The sequence below is a fragment of the Cnephaeus nilssonii genome (assembly GCF_951640355.1).
Source record: "Cnephaeus nilssonii genome assembly, chromosome: 9".
In the NCBI taxonomy this organism is placed as follows: domain Eukaryota; kingdom Metazoa; phylum Chordata; class Mammalia; order Chiroptera; family Vespertilionidae; genus Cnephaeus; species Cnephaeus nilssonii.
Window position 1 is genome coordinate 62,186,556 of NC_137080.1, and position 23,980 is coordinate 62,210,535.

Below are 23,980 nucleotides of genomic sequence, written 5' to 3' on the forward strand. Positions count from 1 at the left end.
GAGAGAGGCCTCAGAAGAAACCAAACCTTCAACATTCTGATCTTCGGCTTCCAGCCATTAGAACTGTGAGAAAATAAATTTCTGTTATTTAAGTCATCCGTTGTGCAGTATTTTGTATGGAAGCCCTGGCAAACATCATACAATAGGTGTATGGCATTTGATTTCTGGTGATGTAGGTTACATATTTTTCATCACTAATAAATGAAGGGATGAAAATATTGCAACTCAGGAAACATTTCCAAATAAGTTAAAGTGCTATGTTATATCCAGTGCCACTTCTTTTGAAGGGCATAGCATTTTTATTAGGTCATCAGCTTCATACCACCGACATTGTGTGCTGAATAGATATTTACAAATTATGGTTTGAAGGTGGCATTAAGTTATTTGGCTTCCAGTTTGCCTACAGGTCCCAATCTAACCTTGGAAAGAATAAGCGACTTGGAAAGGAGACAGAGAAGGATTATTCTTGGAAGGAGACCTTGGAGCTACTTCCTGTGATAATGAGGTCTTTGGAAGGAGAAGAGATGGAATAAAATCCGAGTTATTGATTTTAGACTGTGCTTAGCTGTGAGACAAAGATGTCAGAAACGTTGCTAACACTTTACACCTGGTAGTGGATAAGGAAACACTTGAAAGATTTTATTTTTGCTGAGAGTGGCCAAAAGGTAAATTCGTTTCTTAAAGTGGTCCAAGTTCTATTGGATTGACTCCTTTTTAAGGTTGTTTGGAGGCAAATTTGTTTCCTTTGTATAATAATTAAGGTGATTAGTCTTTGGCCTCATTATAAATTCAGTTCTCAGAACAGTTTGTTCCTAAGTAAATTGCAATGCTGCTTTCTATTTAATTTTCTAGAAAAATAAAATCCAATGGAAATGTCCTCACTAGTATTTATTTGTTATTACATTGCAATTAATGGAAATATGTAGTTATTACTCTTTCCCCCCAGGGTATTTTGATGCTATGGAAATTACTCAGGATGTTTTCTAATAAAATAAAATAACAGAGCAATAATCTTATCTAGGTTTTCTCAGGTCTGTCTTGCAAAATTAGCCATCAGGATATGTCTACCAAAATAGAACACTACATATACAACCAAATGGTAATCCTTGAAATGTGGTTCATAGCAAAAGGTGCACAGAAAGCTGTACTTTAAAAGCGTTTTCTCACCCAGTTTTTAGTGACATTCTTGGCTACAAAAACCTGAATTTATAAAGGAAAGCCAATTCTTGTTGATATATTGCTGTGCAAATTTGGGAAAGACTACTGGATAAGCGCCGGAAAAGGCAACTAATTTTGTTTTGTTACCAAGAATGTAGCCAGTTTATTAAAAAATGTGCCTGGCTATAACAAATCAATGATCAACAATTAGAAAATAAACATATATACAAATAGAACTTTTTGTTTGGAAAGTTTTGGCACTGTCATGGGCAGGAATACAAACATTAACCTTTGCAAATGAGGAAAGAATTCACACAAAAAGCTGCATTTAGTAGAGGCAGAACCCCTGAGGCACCTTTGACAAGCCACCTGCCCTAGAAGCTTCAAGGAAGGCCTCAGAGATGGAATTTAATGGAAAAAAATATTTTAAAAAAAACAACACACCTCTACCAAAGACATTTCCCCCATTTTAGAAATACAAGTTGTTCCCCCAAAAATGTATACACATTTTAACTGCTGATAGCTCAATTTTGAAAATGAAATGTATTTTAATATACACTGCTTTTATAATCACAGTGTGTGTATACATTTTTGGGGGACACCCTACATATTATTAAATGCTATTTGCCTTTGTATAGCATTATTGTACCAAATTCACCTCCTTATTTTTAACTAGCTTACCAAGACTATAAGTGAGGGGTCGGGAGAGGGGGCGAAGATTAGATTCAATTACTATCTCTTTTGCCGCTATAAAGTTTATGGCTTCATGACAAAAAGCCAATATTTATCTAGCACTTACTCTGTGCCAGGAACTGACTTTAGTACTTTGTAAAGTAATCTGCGGTGCTCCAGGGTTATACCAGATTAAAAAAAATTTTTAAATGCCTCCAAATCAGAAGAAAATTTTGACAAGTAAATTCTAGTGTTCATGTTTTAACTAGAAAATGCCTTATTTCTATGGCCCCGGTACTCTGAGGGATAGGGGATCTCATCTTTGATTCAGGGACTCCTGATTATCCTACAGTACCCCTTCTTTTCATCTCTAGCAGCTGGCACTTGACTGCTTGGAATAAAAACTGCATTTCTCATCGTTCCTTCCAGCTAGGTATGGCCATGTGACTAAGTTCTGGCCAATGGAATAGAAATAGGAGTATTATGGAGTAACTTGCAGGCACCTGCTTTATGAGGCGACATATATGCTTTTGTTAGATGGTCAGATTGTACTGTTCTTGTTGCCTCTTTGGGAAGAGACTTTTGTACTATGAAGGAACCCATTATGCTAAATAATATCTGTGTGTTCCACAATGATACAGTATGACAGACAACCAGATTTTTGCGCGTTTAATATTTCTTAAAAAGGTGAAAAAACAGGAAGAAGAAAATTGAAGTCAAGCTATTCAATCAATAAATTGAAGTAAACAGATAGGACATGAAGTAGTGAAGAAGTAGATATTAGAAATGGAACAGATCACTAAAGTCTGTGTTGATTTTTGAGTCACTAAAGAATTGGTAAATCACTATGCTAAAGCAAAGAATGCATGTTCTTATATGTAACAGTCCTGTTTGTTTATGAATTCAGTTTTCTGAATTATCAAGATCATCTATACTTGCTTAGAAAGAACAGCTCACATTTTAATATTTTTCACTGCCATGGCATTCATTTTCTGATGCAGTGTCTAAATTTTGTTTTTAATCCTCACCTGAGGATATGCTTTTATTAAAAATTGATTTTAAGAGAGAGAAAGAAACATCGATTGGTTGCCTCTCGTACAGGTCCTGACCAGGTATTGAACCCCCAAGCTAGGTATGTGTCCTGACTAGGAATCAAACCTGCAACCTTTTGGTATATGGGACGACACTCCAACCAACTGAGCCATCTGGCCAGGGCTCATATCATCTAAAATTTCTCCTATTCATTATATTATTCATTTTCAAAACTAGAGCGGATCCATTAAAACCTTCTCTCTCTCTCTTTTACTTCCTTAGGTAAGGATTTTCTTCTCTCCTATCTGGCTAAGACTGCCAGTATCTTGGCTCAGCTCAAGTGTCTCTCTGGGAGTTCATCCTTCCCAGAAACTGAATTTAGACACTCCACTGTGGCTCCAGCCCACAGTGCGTATCTCCACCAATGCACTTATTCCTCAGTGCAGTGGCTTTGTCTGCCCCTCTCTCCTCGGCTGCACTATGAGCTCCTTGAAGTCAGGGACTACGTCCTTCATCTCCGTATTCCTAGATCCCAGCAGAGTGCCTGTCCTAGCAAAGATGCATAAATTCTTTTTTAAACACATTTTTTTTTCAGACTTGAGATTCAAAAAATCTAAAACACATTTTTCTTTAATACACTTTTAAAGTTAAATTTACTGAGGAGTAACACATATTTAATGAAATTAACTTTAAAAATTATACAGTTTGGCCCTAGCCAGTTTGGTTCAGTGGATAGAGCCTCAGCCTGTGGACTGGAGGGTCCCAAGTTCGATTCTGGTCAAGGGCACATGCCTGGGTTGCAGGCTTGATCCCCAGTAGGGGGCATGCAGGAGGCAGCTGATCAATGATTTTCTCTCATCATTGATGTTTCTATCTCTCTCTCACCCTTCCTCTCTGAAATCAATAAAAATATATTTTAAAAAACTGTACAGTTTGATGAATTTTGGCAAATGTATAAAGTCCTATAACCACACCACAATAATGATATAGGACATTTCCATCACACCCTCCCCCCCCCCCCCCGCCCAAATTCTATTTGCTCTTTGCAGTCAATCTCCTACTCCATCCCTAGCCCCTGGAGACCACTGCTCTTACTTCTGTCTCTATAGTTTTGCCAGTGCTAGAATGTCATATAAATGGAATCATATGTAGTGTATATTCCTTTGTGTCTATCTTTTTCCATGGAGCCTAGTAGTCTGAATTCCATTCATGCTGCACATATAAATAGTTTTTACCTATTCATGTCTAAGTAGTATTATGTCTAAATAGTTTCCTATTCTTTTATGCATAGTCTAAAAGTACTTATCCATTTGATGGACATTATAGTTGTTTTCAGTTTTTGACTATTATGGATAATGCTACTATGAACATTCATCTACAGGTCTTTATATGAACATATATTTTCACTTTTCCTGGATAAATATATAGGAGTGGGATTCTGGGTTGTATGGTAAGTATGGGTTTGACTTTATAATAAAATGCTCACCTTTTACAAAGCAATTGTACTAATTTATACTCTACCAGCAGTATATGCATTTTTCAGTTTATTAGTGCTTTTAAAATGACTATCAAAGTATACTTGTATTAGATTTTTTTGTTTTATACTTGTCAGATATTACTAAGTTAAAAAAAATTTAATGGATAGATGCTCAGAGGTTTTGCTTTTTTTGGATGCGAGAGTAGAAAAATGTTGAATAAGACCCATTCCTCCCCAAACAATTCATCCACTGTTTTAGTTAGCAATACTTGAGATGCCTTCTTGGCAGTGTCATTCCCTGCCCCGCCCCCAATACTATGTTAGGATTCAAAGGCCCCAGGAAGCTGATCTGATCGGGTCACTCTATCAAGGCTCATCAGGACCATTTTGCGAAGGTCTAGCTAAGAGCTGGGTGGGGAGCCATTCTGAGAATGGACAGTCAAGGCCAGGGACGAGCCAAAGACAGGAGGAACAGACTGCCATGCTGAGGGCGAGAACAGCAAATGGCCAACAACCAGGTGGGAGGGGCCTTGAGCAAGAAGCCAGTTACTTCTCAGATCCATAGATCTGGATCGGAGAGCGAGTGGTGCCACTTCCTAGTCATGTGGCTTTAAGCAAATCTTGTTACCTCCTGTTTAAACGTCAGCATTTCATTTTTCTGTCTGGGATGCTGAGGAAACAATATGAACTCTACCAGGGTCAAGCGATTGTTGTGGCCATTGCACTGAGACATATTGTGAAGTGCAATATACATGCTTCATGAATGTCCTTTTTCATTCGGTCAATTTTGTTTAAACTGCTTTTCTGCCCTTTAATTCCCTTCTGTTAAATCTTCTTTTGACTTTTACTCGATACCTACTGTATCAGTGGTGTCCTCTTTCAGATTCATTTAATCTCTTTCCCTGCCCCTTTAAAACATCCTACCCACTTTAGAGTAGGTAATCTGTGTCACTTTCATAAGTCTCTTTCCACTCCAGTTCATCTTAGACCCAGAACAAAATTGTGAGGTTTTAGGTGTGACTGGGACATGCCGTTCAGGTTCTGTGATATGTCAAAAAAAATACTCAAATTGCATCTCAATGAAATCAAAGTGGGATTCAAGGAAATCTGAGATGCTAGAAGGAGCTTCCTTCATTTTTGAGGGGATATAGTTATCCTTCTGTGACTTTTCTGTTGTCTCTAAGACAAGCACAAGCATCTTTTTGCAAGAGAAGTTCAGTCATAGTCATTTATAAAGCGTCTACATTTTCCTGGAAATTTTCCTATATTCTCTTTCTATTTATAACTGCATTTGTTTTGCCTTCTCTGTGTTCCAGCATAATGTTTGTTTATAAAAAAGATGTCATGTAATCCTTTCAATGCCCCCTATGATAGGAAAGATGAAATGAAATTTTAATGGAGTAAATGGCTCTCCAGGGAAAACACATGTCTCTGCAGTGATGTCATCAGATGAGGGTTCCACGGCCCCATTGTTCTCTGGGGACCTGCTGTTTCCATAAGCTGTCTAGCTCACTGGATGGTTTTTCTTTCAAGTAAAGCCATCTCAGAATTATGCAAAGTGTGAGGGCCAGGAGTTAAGAGGAGCTAAGGAATTTCTGAAGACAGCCGTGCAAAGGAGATGCCTCTGTACTTGGCAGCTAGTTCTCCAGACTGAATGGCATGAGTCAAAGTTTCATTTAGAGTCTTGTTAAGTCTAATGTCAGTGACTATTTGACACCTTGAATAGGGCTTGGCTTGCTTTTTAGCTACCAAGTGCCCAGCACAGATGTCCACCGGAGGTGGATATTTACCACTGGAGTGCTATCTATCAGCGGTCGAGTCTGCTGGCCATCCTCCATCATCCCTTCTCTCCTTCCTCAGAATCATAGAGCCTTGGTGTTTAGATGGGCACATGGGTGACCAGAATAAACTACACTGCCATGCCTCCTTTGCAGCTAGATGTGCCCATGTGATTAAATTCTGGCCAATGGGATATTATCACAATCATCAAAGAGCAGCTTGTGGGAACCTTCCTCAGAAGACGACAAAGATCACCATGTGACCATCTCCCCCAACCTTTTTTGTTTGTCCTTTGCTTTTTCCTTCTGGATAACATTTTTATGTCACGTCTTAAGCTGAAGCAGCCAACTTGGACCATGTGGTACCTTGAAACAGAGGCTGCCTCTGTGGAGTAATGAGATGGAGGGAACCTGAGTGTCGTGAGGACTCCATGGAACAAAGCCACTGTATCAGCCACAGATGACCTACCTCTGGACTTTCATGACTGTTTTAGTCCCTTGTATTTCTGCTCTCTGTTGCCAGCAGCAGAGCACTCCTGATGCAGTCGGTTGCCAGTTGTAAGCACGTTCGTGGATGTGGCAATGTTCTCATTGATTCCCAGAGGTGGCCTCTGGGAGAGGGAGTCCATTGTGCTGGGTCTTTCCTTTCAGCTGCACTCAGAACACACGGACACGGCTCTGGTGCTGCTTTCGTACCTGCAGCAAGTATCGGAGCTACCTCCCCATCTTACTCTCTCCAGAGCAGGAATGAATGGCCCTGAGGCATCTCATCTCCTTATTAGCAGCTCTGTCAGCTGTACTGTTAAGTGCTGAGTGGGTCAGGTACATGTAGTTGCACATATCACTGCCTATTTGTGGCCAGTTTTGCTTTGCTTTAATTTTAAAATATGGAAGATGCAGATATATTGTGAAAGGTGGCAGCCTTCCACTGCTTTTGTCCAATTTCATTCTTGAGACAATGAGGCAATGAGTCCTAACACGGTTTGCAAAATTAGTGACAGGCCCAGGAATGGGGTACCCAGAACAGTGGAAAGAAGACCAACCGTGCAGCGGGTATCTGCATTCTAGTCCTGGCACTGCTGATAGAAACATGGCATCTACGGACAGCTCTGCTTCTCAGGCTTTATGAGTGAAAAACGTGGAAGCTAACAGGTTACATGATTTCTAAGATTTGTTTTAGTCCCATCACTCTGATGATTCCTATCATCAATAGATGAGACCTACCTTACAGTTTTATTCCTTTCTTTGAAAGTATTCAATGAATCTGTTAAGTATAAATATAGTAGAAAAAAGTATCATCAATATTTTCATCAGAAGAAATAAAGCAAATTTTTTTTCTCATTTTTGGATATATGTTTTAGCTTCAACATTAGTAAGAAAATAAATAAATAGCATCTTGAGTGCTTTGGCAAGTAAAACTGTCCCATGCTTTTGTCTGATTTAACTTTAAAGCCATTGGCAAACAATGAACCAGATTCCCTCCAGCCGTAACCCAGAAATGAGAGTCCTGAAGGCTCAGGGCTCTTCCACTTACCAGCTCCATGACCCTGGATAATCCCTGTTCCCTCAGTTTGCTGGTTTCCTCATAATGATTTTCCTTACTACTGCTGGCGAGACTGAACCCAAATGTAAACACCCACTTCAACCATTGATTTGAGGACCAGCCCTGAAGGTGTTAGTCCTTTCAGCTCTAGACGATCCCTCTCAATCTTCCCAGTGGCAGTGGAGTTCCCAGCACCCCTTAGCACAGACTTCATGGATCAAAAAGAGGGCTTGGCTTGGATGAGTTTGTGTCAACCCTCATTGGCCATCAGAATTATCCAGGCCCCACCCCGGGATCAGATTTAAATGGTCTAAGGGTGGTGCTCAGACACCAGTACAGATGGTTTTCAGTCTCCTGAGCGATTCTTTGGTGTAGGCAGGGCTGCACCACTCATTGGCTGAGATCTGTCAGGGTCACCTCAAGTCACATGGTGGCCTTGCAGTGGGGCAGAGGTGGGAGGAATATCGCTGAGCCAACCGCAGAGCCCACACCATGGCCATATTGTGGAAGCCCATTATTTATCAGCCGAGACCACCTTAGCTCCAATGTAAAAATCTGAAAGAGCATCAGGCTAAAAAGCGCAAAACCAGACATGCAGCTTCATTCTTATAGGTAACAATAAAAGCAGCAAAGGCACAAGACTTCATCGGAAAAAACCTGGTTTTCTAACTACTTCCCTGCTGTAAACACGGCCTTACGTGTTCCTAACATCAGAGATTAGAACCTTTCATTATGGGGGCAGTTAATGGTTTTGTTCCAAAGCTCTCGCTACCAAGAAAAAATACAAAAAGAAAATAAAAGAAGCCATTTGATAAATAAAACTATACTTATACTTTTAAAAACAAAAAACAAAAAAACTAGACCATGTGTGAGAGTTGAAATGATTTTCCTAATTTAAACAATGAGTGAGGACTTGATGTACTTTCAGCTTGATGAGTCCAACACTTAGGCAGCAGATAGACAGGGGGAGGACGGAGAAAATTGTTTAGGCATTTCCCAGATGCTTTCTGTATCACATGCAGGGTTGTGTACTCAGCCACCCAAGAACAAGCTTGCAGGAGAGCCAAGGAACAACAATGCTGTCATTTTCCCTTTGCATAACGGCTGGTGGCAGAGAGTGCAAATGTGACTCTTCAGTTGTGTTTTAGTTTGCAACCCTCCCTCCCCCCCCCAAAAAAAACACACACCAGTACACCTCTCTTTCTTAAAAAAATCGGTATTTGAATCTGAGATACTATTTTAATTTTATTAATATAATAGGAAGTTACCAATACATTTTCTTTTTCTTTAAAAAAATATATATTTTATTGATTTTTTTACAGAGAGGAAGGGAGAGGGATAGAGAGTTAGAAACATCGATGAGAAACATCGATCAGCTGCCTCCTGCACACCCCCCACTGGGGATGTGCCCGCAACCAAGGTACATGCCCTTGACCGGAATCAAACCTAGGACCTTTCAGTCCGCAGGCCGACACTCTATCCACTGAGCCAAACTGGTTTTGGCCCAATACATTTTCTTTATTAGGAAAAAAACACCCCGAGGATTTTGATCATACAATAAGGCAATAAAGCCACTTTGTCACATGCCCTTAAAACTGGCTTGTCTGCCCACTTCCCTAATTTTCCCCATGGTGTCATCATTCTCTCAGTCATGGATTTGCTCAGTCACCTTAAGATAGCTTCCCACCGTTATTTCTAAAGCCAGTCATCTCCCTGCTTTCATGCCACCGTAATCAGACCCTCTGTGTCCCCAGCCTGGGTCCTGGCACAGCATCTCAAGTGTCCTTGTTTGCTTGCAGGCTGTCGTGTCCCAGAGACCCAATTGGTTGGGACTGGGAATTGAACCTGCAACCCAAGTACGTGCCCCTGACAGGGAATCGGACCCTTGACCCTTCAGTGCATGGGTCAATGCTCTAACCACTTAACACCAGCCAGGGCAACAAGCATTTCTTTTAATGGCTTGAAAAGACCATGGACTTAGATGGCAGAGAGCTCTGAGTTCGGATCCTGATTCTAAACTTACCAGCAAATCACTTGACTTCTCAGAGCCTCAAGTCCTTATCTATAGCAAGAAAATTAAATTTCATGGGTTGTTGTACGTAAAATGCCATGTGCAGTGTCTGGAATCCATTCTGTAAATTATTATATTCAGAGGATTAAATTCCAGAAACTCAGCCACTTCCAGGTTCCATAGCTATTCCAGTTGTGTTCACAAACGTTCTGCTAAAACAACTCTGCTTTATTTACTGCCCAAGACATTTCCTGTCCTCTGCTACACTTTCCAATGTCTCATTTGGAATCTTGGGCTTAGAATGCCCACTCCTAGTCCTTTAGGCGTCTTCCTCCTCTGGAAATTCTTCGGCAACCGCGTTCACATACAGCTTTCTCCCTCCCATGAACGCCCAGCAGCTCTCATTGGTGGGAGACATTTCTCCACGCATCTCTCACATTTCTGCACGTCTTGTGAGCAGAGACACTTACTGTTTTCGTCCCAGATGTCCTCTTCTAGGGTATCTGCAGACGAGCAGCCTTGGAGGACAGAGATAATTTCTCCCTCCGGAGCAAAGGGCAAGTCTGTTTACTGCCCACGCTAACAAAGAGAATGTTTCTTTTCAGGGCAAAAGTCAAGCAGGCTAACTGTCCTTATAAAAGACTCGGGTTCCCCAAGCTCAGATTCCATTCCTGTAATGCAACTCACTGTGTAGGCAAGGGTCACCGGGCCCGCTCTGCATCACGCTGTGGGAATTGGGGAACCAGCACACATGATGGTACTCTGGCTACTGCTACTGCTGTGAGTAATGTAGTCCCGTGTCTCTGGTTCCTTTGGGTTCTGCCAGCACTCATGAAACGGTACCATGGTAATTTACTAGCTTGCAAGTAGGATAACATTTCAGACCCTTCAGAGTTCCTGACAACCTTTATTGTTGTTATTATTATTTGGTTGCCATCGCTCCTAAATATATTTTTATAACAATCTCCGCTCCCCCACCCCCTATTGGTTTGTGGAGAGATTGGTTTATAGTGAAATTGGTGTGTGGAGAAACTGATTATTTTTCCTGTGGAATGTTCTGAATGGTGGATTGAGATGATTGCTTCCTGCGTTTCTCTCTACCATGTGTTCCCCTATGTTATTTTTCTTTCTTCTTTTTTTTTAAAAAAATGTCTTTATTGATTTCAGAAAGGAAGGGAGAAGGAGAGAGATAGAAACATCAATGATGAGAGAGAATCATTGATTGGCTGCTTCCTGCACACCCCCCACTGGGGATTGAGCCTGCAACCCAGGCATGTGTCCTTGGCCGGAATCGAACCTGGGACCCTTCAGTCCGCAGGCTGACACTCTATCCACTGAGCCAAACCGACTAGGGCCCCCATGTTATTTTTCACATTGGTCTTTCAGCTTTCAATTACACAGTCTCCACATCTCAAATCATTTGACTTTTGCTTATGTTTACTTCTGGTCACTGTACACAGTGGGATGGGATTCTTTTGATTTGCCTTAAAAAAAAAACAAACAAACACCTCCCCGCTTTTTTCAGGGAACATCAAGATTAGAGTAATAGCATTTGCTGAATTAATCCTCAAGATAAAAATGATTTAACAATGAGTCTGATCAGGTAATGGCCATCCTACCCCTCTTCCCCACCAGGGTGCGCACTCCACACTGGATTTCGGAGCATTCCAAAGTCTGGGATCTTGTCTGCTTTCAATGCCTGGATGTCAGTGCGCCACAGATGCAGCTGGATTACCTAGCTAGTGCATGAGAATACGTTGTCAAGTGGAGCCTTGGTCTGGTTACACTTCATCAGACCCAGGCGCTCCCACTGAGAACAATGAAACCTCTTTTCCTAGTTCCTATGACTATGATTTCATCATGACTGCATTGCAGAGCACTAGGTAGTACGTTTGAAGACGAAGATCAAATCTTGGAAAATGAATTCCTGTGAGTTTTCACATTTCCCACAAGCCTGAAAGTGTATGTCAGTGCACACATACCAGCTGCTGACACAGAGCAGGGCCTGACTGGAGATTCTGGACCTTGTGCTACATGCCCAGTTACAACATAAATACATTCCAAGTCCCCTGCAGTGGTAAGTCTGACTTGAACAGTATTGGGTCTTACAGAAACGAAGGAAGAAATAGCAGAGGGTTGCCTTCTTAACTCGTAACTGAATTTCTTTCCTTTTGTCTTTTACACTTTGCTTCAGGAAGTCAGAGCTCACTGAATGATCAACTCCCAGCAGCACCTGACTTTCATGAAGTCTAAATCGTTTATCCCAAGAAGATGTTTTCTTTAGATGCAATGTTTTTTAAAGCTTCATAGCTTTTTCATGCAACCACAGCATCTGAGGTCACAGAAGATGTGAGCCAGCCACCTTGTGGAGCAGGATAAATAGGATGCAGTTACAGTTTTCGGCCAAAGAGTTGCTCACACTCTGATGGGAGAGGTAGCTTCGGTTCAGGTGAGAAGACCTGGATGGAAGCCAGTGGGCGTCACTGAAATAGAACTTCTAGAATCAGAATCAGTCAGGAAGGCAGAGGGAGTGCCCTGCACCCCTCTTCCTTCCTTAGGGATGGCTTTGGTGCCTGGATTCCTACCTTTGCTAGTGCAGAGAGACTAGTTGCCTATTGCTTCTCACTTTTAATGTTAAAACACTTGAAGGCATAGCTCTTGGGAGATTTAGGTGGTCCATGTGACGTTGCTTCAGGTGCCCCATGTGTTACTTAGAGTTTTGAGGGCAAGGCCTCATCTTATCTTTGTATCAATTGCTTTGAGCTTGGCACTGCACAGGCACATACGAGGTGACCTTTCCATGTGCTTTACTTGCCTAGCCCCCAGGGACCTAAGGGAGAGAATTCAGATGCAGTGTTTCTGGCTCTTGCTGGTCACGGCCTCTCTGCCCAAGAAATGGGGCTGGTGGCACTAGCTCCGCTCTTTACATTCTTATCTCAAAGGGATTGTGAGGGCTTTCTTCTGTGAGACCCTTAAAGCCCACTCTCCCTACAGCCCATGCGCAGCGGCCGGTGCTCAACAATCAGGGCACATTGAGACCAGGTTATCTCTCTGCCTCCCCACCGGGTCAATCAGCAAGAACATGCAAGGGAAGCACTCGCACCGGTCCCTAGGAACACTAAGTCAACCCCCAGCAAACCAAAGAGGGGGCCCCTTTTGCTTTTTTAGAAGGTGAGGGCCCTGCTGTCATCTAAACTAGCACCTCTTCCCTCGTCTACCCCTGACCAGAACAACCTTGGGGCAGTAATTTCTATAGGCGGTTAATTAATGGGCACAAGGAAAGTTTATGTCACCTTTCCACTGGTTCTTCTATCCTGTTACCTCTGTCAGTCCTGGGAATCAGATAGATAACTTCCAGGCTGTAACTTTGACCTCCGACGCCAGAGCTCGCGCTGACCGCTAGATCGCGCTGTCGGACAAGAAATCCGAAGCTCTGGAACCGCCGGGAACCCAGGAGTCGGAGGGAGAAGAGGTGGGAGTAGTAGCTAGGGATAGTGAGGGGGTAGATCCCAGGATATAACCCCAGGAACAAGAGCCAGACTGAATAAATGCAACCATCTCTGTCCCAGTCGATAAATATCATCTTTTACTTTTTTTTTTTCTTTTCCGACTTTAACAGATTACAAGGGGTATTAAGAACTGGACGCACTACTGGAGGGCACGGGTTGGAAAGAGAGCTTACACATTTTTGACACATTTGTCCGTTTCCCAGGCTGGATGTTCAGTTTAAGGTGCCCAGGAGTGTAAACAATGCAGGCGTCATGGGGGAGGCCCCTAAGGCGCCCCTTTGGATGCATTTGCGTGTCCCCTGGGAATGGATGTGTTTAGATGAGCTTGTGGCTATGCATCTGTGAACTCCCCGACCCAGGTGTCCCCTCCCTCCTCCTCCTCTCATCCTCCTCTGGAAACTTTGTGTAGGAATCCTTTTTCTGAGGGCCAGAGGGCGTTTGCAGCCAGGGGTTTATATTACCTACATTCCTTTGTAGCAACTATTTGCAAATGCATTACATCTAAGTATGTGAGCAAGAATGCCTTGGCCAGGAGAGATCGGCCGTGCGGGTCCCTAGCACTCTGCTCTGGTTTGGAGAGCGGTGCAAAGTGCGCGCTCGTGGGGACAGAAGCCGCTTGCACCCAGTTTGCCTCCTCCAGCCCCATTACCAGGAGGCAGCCAGCGCCCTCGGCTCCCCGGAGGTTGACTGACAGCAGCACTCCTGGCTGATGGATTCAGTTGCAGCTCTCAGACAGCAGGAAACTCTTTTTAAACCAAAAACATCAACACCCACTGTTACATTACTTCCTAGTCAACATCACTATCACAAATTAAAAAAAAAAAAGTGCGAAAAGGTAGAAAAGGAGCGCGCGCACTCACATACACATTACCCCCCCCCCCCCCCCCGCCTGGGTAAATGCAAATCCCAGCCAGCCTAGGCTGGCGGGCAGTTGTCTCTTTCTAGACCGGGGGAGGGGGAGTCATGTCCCAGGGTAGCTCCAGGCCGCCGAGCGGGCCAGGACAGCCGCGGGTGCGGCGGAGCACTGCTGGGTGCCAGGAAGGCGGCCGCCGGGACTTCTCCACTCAGCTTTGTCCCGGAGGCTGCCATCCGCTCCTGGGCGTCTGTGCGGGGGGAGTAAAGTGGAATGTTGGGGTGTAGAGCAGCCGGGGTGCGGAGGCCGGCTCTCCACAGGCTCGGACAGGGACTCGTTGGTGTTGCGGCGACGGCCGTGCGCCCTGCTGTGCGCGTGGCGGTGCTCCTGGGCAGGACGCGTTCGCGCTGGGGGTGCGCGCCCGGCAGCCGAGTCGTGAGGGTTTGCAAGGGGAAAAAAAGACTGCGCTGTGCGTGTGTGGGCTCTTTGTGCGAGCTGCCCAGCTGGACTTCGAGTGGGCTGTGTGTACTCGGGGAATGTGCAAAGGTGGCGAGTTCCACTTGCCCCCATCCCAGGCTTCTCTCCGGCTTTTCTGCCTGTGGCCGGAGGCAGCCTGAGCGTGGGGCGGAGGGCAGGGGCCCGCCCGGCAAGTTCCTGTCATTCTGAAGCTCGTTCGGAGGTGGTCCCGCTCGGTGGAGGGAAGGCCAAGTTAGCGGACGTCAAATCAAACAGGGGAGAGAGGTTGACGTTGGCGACCAGACCTCCACTTTATTGCAGCCGGTGAATTAATCACACGGACGCCGCTCCCGCGTTCCCCGGGGCGCCACCCCCTCCATCCCCGGTGGCTCAGCCTTGAAGAGAGAACCCCGGGGCTTCTAGAGGCCAAAGGGCGCGGGGCTCGTGCTGCGCGCACAGACGTGTGTAACTTGAACCTCTCGGGGAGCGCCTTTCAGATGCCACCGTGTCGGAGCCCGCGCGTCCTCCCGTGCGTCTAGTACAATCTGGCAGCCCTGCCTGCCAGGCTCCCTGCTCAGGGCCAAGGGGTGGGGTGGAGCGGAGAGGAGGCGGCAAGCTGGAGATGCTGCTGGCGGAACGTCAGCCCCACATTTGGCTCCCATCGCCCCGGCAATGGGGGCGGGGGGGGGGGGGGGAAACTCACTTCCCTTCTTTGCCTTGACCCCACGGGGTTTCAAGGATAGAGCTTTTGGTCCGAACCCTCCGCTCGGGGCCAGGTTTCGCACTGACCCGAGTGAGAACTTTCTTCAGTGGATGGAACTGGTTCCTGAAGGGCTTCCTGTTAGGGGGACCCTGGGGTGTCCTAGCGGTGGTCGCCCTCTCTGTAGGCGCACACCAAGCCTCCCCGCTCCGTCCCTAAGCATCAGGGGGAGAGAGAGACGAGCCTGGGAAAGCCATCCCGTCGCTCAGCCCGGCGCGGGCGGCTGTCCGGGTTTCCAATCGCCGCTCCGAGACTGAAAAAGACAGAAGGCGAGCCGCGCGCACAGACAGTTAGTTAATGGAAACCCTGTAAATCGGTTTTAAGTGCACCCAGGACGCAGTGGGAGGAAGGTGTAGAATGGCGATGGTGAGGGATGGGGCTAGGGCGGGGTGGGGTCGCTCACACATTCTTGCAGTTCTGAAAATGAGAGTCGCTACTCTCCCTCCCCTTGTTCTTAATTTAGAAAAAAATAAATTCATTAAAGGAAATCGCACGCACAGGGGAAACCCGAGCTCCCCGGCCCGCCCCCAGCGGAGGAGTGCGCGGCTTCCCTTGGCAGGGAACTCGGCGGCGGCTGTCCCCCTCCCCGCTCCCCCCCCCCCGCTCCCTCCCTGCACCCCTCCCCCGCTCCCCGGCGGCGGGGCACTGCTACTACCGCGATCGCCACCTCACGCCGAAGGAATGCTCGAAGTATGCACACGTTCCCAAAAGTAGACCTCCTTCACCGCCGGAGGAGCATACATCACCCCGTGGCAGCCGTCCACCTTCCCAGGCGTTTCGTAACCGAGTAAACTGAGAGCTGGGAACAGCCCTCTATTAAGTAGCCCGCGGCGCGGAGCCTCTTCCCACTCGGCGAAGGCGAGCCGCCCCAGACGCGTCCGCGCGCCGGCAGCTGCGGTCCCCTCGCCGTCTCCGCCGGCTCAGTCGCTCCAGCCGCTCTCGCCGGGATCCTCCTCCTTCTCCTCCTCCTCCTTCCAGGTGGCCCCGACGCTACCCAGCTCGCGGCAGCCGCCAGGTGCTCCCCGAGCGCTTCGCCGCCCATTGGTCCGGGCGTGGTGGGGCCGCAGCGAGCGCACCCTCCCCCGGCGTCGGAGAGCCGCCGCCGCCGCCGCCCGCACCTGGATCCCAGCCGTCTCAGGTCGGTCCGGCTCCCGGCCCTTTCCTCGGGCCCCATCCCTCCCGGCGATAACGAGGGAAACTTGCTTCTAGCCTGTTGCTTTGCTCCGCCCTAAGCCGTTCAGGATCCCGGGCGAGGACCGTTTGGACTTGTAAGTGTGGAGATGTGCCTGAGATTTGCCAGGTACACTTGGGTTTTGTGATTCCTTGGTAGCCTTGAGAGAGGAAGAACCGTGGCTTTGCTTAAGAGCGGATGCAGGCGGCGGCGCGTGCGTCCGGGACCCTGTCCGAGGTTTCTGTTGGTGGAGCAAGTGAACCTCTTAGGTGCCGCCGGTGGCAATGAAGGGTGCGCCCGGTGTCGGGGCCGCCGGCCCCCCGCTGTCTCGCGCCTGCCGTGTGGCCGGGGCGCCCGGGCGCAGGGGGGGTGTTTTGGTGACGCACGGTGTGGAATTCTTTGGAGGGCCGGCTGAGTGCTCTGCAGCTCGTCGGTCGTGGCTGCGCGGGTGTGTGTGTGGCATCTTGAGACAGATTCCTGGTCGAGTGCTCTGGCTCGTTCCTCGGCTTTGCAAAGCGTCCGAGATGGCGGGTTAGCCTGGTTCCCGGGAGCTCGGCGCTGGCCGGGTTTCCCGAGCTTCTGGAGAAAGCTCCCTCTCCCGCCTTCTCCCCGAGTGCATTGGTGGAGGCCCTGCGCCGGGTCCGTGGGACCTCTTAGGTAGTTTCCATCCCCAACCCCAGAGCCTGCAGGGATCAGAGAGCGTGGGCGCCCGGTTCATTTACGGACCGGAGACCCGGAGCCAGGGAACAGAAAAGGTACTTCAAATCCAGCATCCTCAGCACCTCCATCCAGGTGACCATTTGGGGCTTTCCAGGAACCCCTGCCCCCCGCCTCAACCGGGACCATCTACAGCGTGCTGGGACGCGGGGAGTGGGAGGGGGCAAGAAAGGAAATGAGCGCTCAACTCGCCCTGGGCCAACTATGGTCAAGGTAGCGGTGGGGAGAGGAGGTGGATGACAAGCAGGGGTTCTAGAGGGACCTCCGCCGGATGGGAGGGGGGAGGTTTTATTTCCATTTTAAACTTTAAGTCAAGGAACTGGCCTCTTCCACCGGGGTTGGGAGGGGGCAAAGAGGCAGAAGGAGACGTATCCCTTAAGATACCCCCCTCTACCCCCCTCCGCCCCCCAAATGACTCATTTTCATTCATGAGGGTGAAGTGAGGGAATCCTCGCTGCCACGTAGGGACGGCAGCTTTCAGACATTTATGTCTGAGAATGCTCAATGAAGTGTTGCTAAGCATTCCGGTAAATGTTTTGGCTAAAAGGAGAGAAAGCTAAAAAAAAAAAAAATAAAAAGGAAAAGGAAAAGAAAAAGACATATGGACGAATGCCTGGCTGGCTGGATGAACTGACTGTATGTTCAGATACTCGGCCGCAATGTGATTCATTCTTGCCACTGAACCAGGAAGCCGATAGGTGGCGCTCTAGACCCAGACAAAAGCGCCTCCACTGCTCTTTTTTTTTTTTTTTTTTTTGGTGGAGACTAGCGGTTTTAAAAAATATCTGCACACAGCTTTTCGGTGGGTAGATTGTCAGCCTTTAACTTTTCGCGAGCACGACTGCCAACTGAGTTGGAAATTATTATAGCAAAGTAAAGGCCAGATGACGGGAACAATGGGCCAGTTTCACTTCTTGCTTTTCACTGATGTAGAAGAGGGTTAGAAATGTCAAACAGTTGTTAATTAGGGAGAAAGAAATTGCTAGAGCCTTTGGATCTCCAGAGCAGTGCCAACATCTTAATTTTGGCTTCATAAACAAGTGCTCCGGGCAAATTTGGCATGCCTGCTTAGCAGACATTTAAAATGCAATTTACACTCAGGCCGAGGAAAGCTGCCCTAATACATTGTGCCAATTATTTGGAAAGACCTGGTTGGAGCTTGTCAGGTTCTTTGCTCAGAGAGGGCTCGACCTTTGGCTCATTTTTGGATTCCCGAGCATGAGGCCTAGTTTGTTGCCCTTACAATAATTTATGTACCCAGAGTCAACTCTCTTTTTAAGTCTTACCTCTGGCAGCTTCCCAGTTCCGTTCATTGCTAGCGGCTTTTGTCTCTGGATTGGACCTTAGAATGTTTTAGAAGATTCCCTTCTACCCTCATGGGTTAAGCACCTACTATGTGCTGGGGACCACAAAAGATGAATAAGACCCTTTGTCTTTAAGGAATTAATAATCTAGTTATTAAGTCAGGAAAAATCAGACTAGGACATATTCTTCTCTGGAGAACACATACCTGGAATCTTCTGGGATAAATGAACAGTTAAATGAAAAGATTAATTATTACTGAGAATTTTTATAAAAAGTATCTTTGGGAAACAGGAGTGTTTTGTCTCGTCTATTGCGTGTCCCTTGTTTATTATGTATTTCAGAATTGTTTTCCCCTAATTTTGGGTGAAGGATTTATTAGATGTGAAGACAACACAGCTAGTAGGGGATCTTTCATATTTCTGTATAATCCATTTCAGAACTAAAGAGCTGCATATTTGTAGGCAGAACAAAATGAAGAAAAAAGAGAGTAAAAGAGGTTTATTATACTTTTCCAAATTACCCTGAGACCACTAAAGCACAGTTACCTAAAGAGTTCAGCAGCTAGGAAAAAGTGGCGGGCCAAATAAAATCCCCAGCTGGAAGAGACATTTGGTTGAGTCAGGGATAAAATGACCTCTGAATTAGCCATCACCCAGGCAGGGTGAAGTCATGTGGGGTCTGGTAGAGCCTTCACCGTGGCTGCTAAGCAGGACCCGCCTCCAGGAAACAGGACCCTCTTTAAACTTGAACTCCCTCTTGGTGCCATGATTAAACGGCTCTAGATGAACTTGACTTCCACCGCTCCACAATAAGCCCATTCATTAGACGCTGGGCTCGGCCCCGGTGGTTATCAAGGCAGATCTGGTTGGGTCCTGGCCCAGGGCCAGGCTCCAGTTCTAACCTGGTTCTAGGCCTGCCCAGGCCTGGTTCTGATGCAGTGACTGCTTCCTCCCTCAGACCCCTTCATGTGGCTGTGAGCTCCGAGGCCCAGGCCCAGCATGAAGACCAGGCTTCCCCCAGCGCTCGCCATCCTGGGTGCCGCCCTGCTCCTGTCTTCCATTGAGGCAGAAGGTAAAAGACTCTTCCTTCCCCCTCCCCCAGTGACAATGCAGGATTATAGAAAAGAAGAGAAAAAAAAAGAACAAGTGAATCTTCCTTCTATAGCTTGTTCTGTTTCCCCGCACCTTCTCCTTTTCTCCAGGGGTTTCTCTCCTCCAGAGAAACTCCCTCTTCTACTGAGGTTTGTCCATTTCTCGGCTCTCAAGTGCAGCTCTTTCGTATTCTGCCTAATCCATTCCGTACAGTGCTGTGTGGTCTCCTTGCGCTTGTCTCTGCGGTGTGCTGTCCACACTGCCACCTGCCCTGCGGCCTTCCAAGAGGATCAGCTGTCCGTCGGCGAGGGGGCGACGGCTGCTCCCACGTCTGCAAACAGGATGCCTCCAGGTGCTACCCAGGAGCCTGGTGCGAGGATGGGCTCGTCCCCGAGTAGCTGGTGACCACCAGGCTTGGGCCGCGACCTTGGTGACGGCACAAAATAAAAGACTCCAACCGCGCCGGCTCTGTGCGTCTGTGTGTTTTGTGGGCATCTCAGTCGGAGTGTCGGAGTGTGGGATGGTGCAGACAAATGAGGTAGCAGCCAGACCCCCAGGGGATGGGTGGCAAGTAGAGATCCTGGACCCGCATTGTGTTCCCGCTGCTCAGGGTTGTTGCTGTTCGGTTCGCGGGGCTCGGAGGCTCGTGGCCCAGGCCCAGCAGAAAGCAGAAAGGTTGGGTCTGGGCCAAAGTTCCCAATCCTGGAAGCCAGCGGGCGCCAGGCCAGCTGGGCAGCACCTCCCTCTCCTCTTGCTTCCAGCATCAGACCCGCGCATGGAGCTGGTCAGGGGCTGGGAGATGGGTAGCCTTGACCCCAAGGTCTGCAAAATGGCTCTGATGACCTCGCCCTCTGGAAAACGAAGGGCTTCTGATAGATTTTCGGCCTCACTTCGTTTTCTTGTGTGCACTTGATGCCTTCATTTCTCAGTATTTGCTAAAGAAGCCATTTCTATATATTAACCCAGTGGGGGCTCCTGTATGCCCTAAATTATCATGGGAGACCTGACAAACTAGGTTTTTTTTTTTTTTTTTTTGTTCTGCAAGGTAAATGGAGTAATACCATAAAAGACAACTTAATATTTTTCTTCTTCTTTTTCAATAAAGAAATGCCCCTGATGGAGTTAGGGGAAAAAGAAATACTCTGCATGGGCCAGTTGTGGAAGTTCAGGGTGAATTCTGGTTCTTTAGAGCTTGTAAAGCTATTTCATGGCAACACTGAGATTTTCAAAAACTTTCTTTTGTGTTTGATTTTCTACTTCAAGATTGCAGGTACAAAAAATGAAGATTAGGAAAAGCAGAGTCTCTAAAATGTATGGTTATGTTTAGAAAAGTGACAGAAACTTGCTGGCTCGTCTTATCTGATGAATATTTTGTGAATGGAGAGGCTTTCCAGAATGGCCTCTGTGAAGTCATGTTCAGATGAGGTTGTCTTTAATGTTCCTCTCTGTGTCATTGTTAGGAAGGAAGTTTATTTGAGGAACTCTGGAAGCCCTACTAAAGATATTTTTAGATAATTCACTGAAGTGGCCTAGTTATTGCTCATTAAGAAAATAGTTATTTGAAAATCAGAAAGATTTGAGAATCTTAGGAAAATAATTAGGTTGGAAATGATGTAAGTGGAAAAAAATCAATTCTGAATTGGATAATGGTTGGTTAGCAAAGCACAGTTGAAAAGAACATTTGATTATCTTTTACTGATTATTTTCACATTTCTCACATTTTGTCTTTTTAATTTGTATTTATTTCCACATGGAACAGCTCTTTCTTAAGCTGTGTCTTTTCTTGTCTCTCACCCCCTTACATCAGCATTTAATAATTATATTTTAATAGGATTCTTTTTGTTTTCTTTGTTTTCTAGTTCGGAATTGTTAAATAGAAATATATTGAGAGCCACAAATGCAAGCCACATGTATAACTTACAATTTTCTGGTTGTCACATTAAAAAAGGAGAAAGAAACAAGAGATACTAATTTTTTAATATATTTAACACTAGAGGCCCAGTGCACGAAATTTGTGCATGGGTACGGTCCCTAGGCCTGGCCTGCAATCAGGGCTATCTTCTCCAGCTGCCTGCAGCTGGCCCAGCCCCCCGCTGCCACCCAACCACGGTTCCCCCTTTGCCATTGGGTGATTGGTGCCTGCTGGCCAGGGAAAAGGACCAAGAGGTGGTCAGTGCGTCTCATAGTGACTGGTCCAGAGGTCGTTCTGGTCGTTCTGCCATTAGGATCAATTTGCATATTACCCTTTTATTATATAGGATGACTTTATGTATCCTAATAATATCACATTATCATTTCAACATATAATCAATATAGAAATTATTAGTAAAATATTTTACATTTTTTGTACTTAGTCTTTGAAGTTGAGTGTGTATTTTAAGCTTACAGTGCATTTCATTTTGGACTGGCCACGTTTCAAGTGCTTGAGAACCACCTGTGGCAGGTGGCTCCTGTTCTGGACAGCACAGCTTCTGTGCTAATGACCAACTAATGGTCCTAGGAGCCTGTGAAAGGCTAACAAAATTTGTGGCCAAAACCTTTCTGGGGACAATGGGCTAGAACAGAATTTCTTTGAAATATTACTGTGTTGGGGACATTTCAAAATTTTAACTCGCATCCCTGTTTTCTGCTATGCCATTTTAATTTTAGTTTAAAGTAGCCATAGTTACTTTTCTTTCCCTTTTGCAAGTCATACTTACATTTTTATATTTCTACTGTTTTCCAATCAATTTCTACTTACTTAATTTTTTATATGTTGAAAGCCCAATACTTTTTTATAATTATTTAAAAGATTTGACATTCACTTTTTGCATTTCTCCTTTTTTATAAGTGGTATCACCTTTATCTTGTTTTCCTTCTACCTACTTATACAAGGAACTTTATTTTTCATAATACAGTAGTTTATCCTATAAAAATAAGGGCGAAAGTGATTTTTTTGCCTTTAGTGTTTGTAATTTTTATTTATTTATTTTTTTAATATATTTTATTGATTTTTTACCGAGAGGAAGAGAGAGGGATAGAGAGTTAGAAACATCGATGAGAGAGAAACATCGACCAGCTGCCTCTTGCACACCCCCTACTGGGGATGTGCCCGCAACCAAGGTACATGCCCTTGACCGGAATCGAACCTGGGACCCTTGAGTCCGCAGACCGATGCTCTATCCACTGAGCCAAACCGGTTTCGGCTAGTGTTTATAATTTTTAGATACAGCATAGACTTTATTAACCTTGTCACTGGGCCAGTACTTTGCATGATCTAGAATTATCCTATATAATGAAAGGCTAGTATGCAAATTGTCCCCTCAACTGGGAGTTTGACCAGGAGTTTCACCAGGGGTTGGGGCCAGCCTGCCAACTCTCTGTGGCCCCTCCCCCTGGCCGGCCCTGCCCACCTGTGCATGAATTCATGCACCAGGCCTCTGGTAATATATAATGAACAATTTGATATTATCAATTCATTAGTGAGTTGAGGCCATAAGCTTTAATTATCTTGTGTTTAGATTAAGAGGCTACTTAATATATATTTATATAATTCTGTGTCAAACTTGTATCAGAAATTTCAAACTAGAGGAGAATTCATAGACCATCTATTCTAATTTTCTTCTCTACCACATGATAAAATGAGGACACAGAGGCTGAATAGTTCAGTCAATTAACATAGTTAATTAGGAAGACAAGACCCAGGTATTCTAGTCCCAATTTAGCACTAGTTTGCCTATACAGTGCTTCTTTCTTGTTAAAAAATTGGTCAACCTAGCTAGTTTAACGAGGTAACACATTACATAATGTGCACAAATGATTCATTACTTGTCTGAAATATTAACTTTTCAAGTGGTTATTTTAGAAACACAAATGAAATTAACAACTATATCATGACAAAAATATTAAATTTATACTAACTTTGGATGGAAAATGTAAATGAATGCCTATTGAATATAGTAAAATCATTCTTTGCACATTTCTAAAGTTCTCTGTCATTATAGAACTTTAGCACCATTTTCAGTGTTATTATCACAAAGATTAGATTAAAATTCTTACTAGTTTATCAAGATTATTATTTGTAGTATTTTCTCAGTTTTTCTTTATATTCAACACATTTTATATACTTGCCAAAACTTAGGCTATTCCACTCTCACCTGTCCATCTTCCCATTCATCCATCCATCCACCTCTGGTAAATTCTTGGATGTTTCTTCCTTTTAGGTGCCATAATTAAAAACATTATTTTTAAAAAATTATATATCAAGATAGACATTTTAATTTTAAAATTGCTTGACAAGTGTGTAAAGAATTTGGAGATATATGAGTATCATATATTTATTATTGAATAGGCATCAAATAATGGTTTTTATAAAATAGAGAAATATATGTATATATCAATAGTTAACCATGCTTAAATATTGTTTTTTAAAGTTAATCTTTTACTCAAATATTTCTTATTCTTTACA

General features: G+C 45.3%; 1 protein-coding gene across 3 annotated transcripts in view; it reads left to right on the forward strand.

Moving 5' to 3' along the window:
- The first annotated feature begins 15,942 nt into the window (after positions 1-15,942).
- Positions 15,943-23,980, forward strand: part of COL12A1 (collagen type XII alpha 1 chain) — a 111,131-nt gene continuing 103,093 nt past the window's right edge. For 2 of the 3 annotated variants that reach the window (XM_079781430.1, XM_079781432.1), the window contains exons 1-2: positions 15,943-16,387; positions 19,400-19,513. In XM_079781430.1, coding sequence (XP_079637556.1) covers positions 19,441-19,513 — 73 coding nt within the window. In that variant the 5' untranslated portion in view covers positions 15,943-16,387; positions 19,400-19,440. The other variant, XM_079781431.1, reaches the window with a different exon arrangement.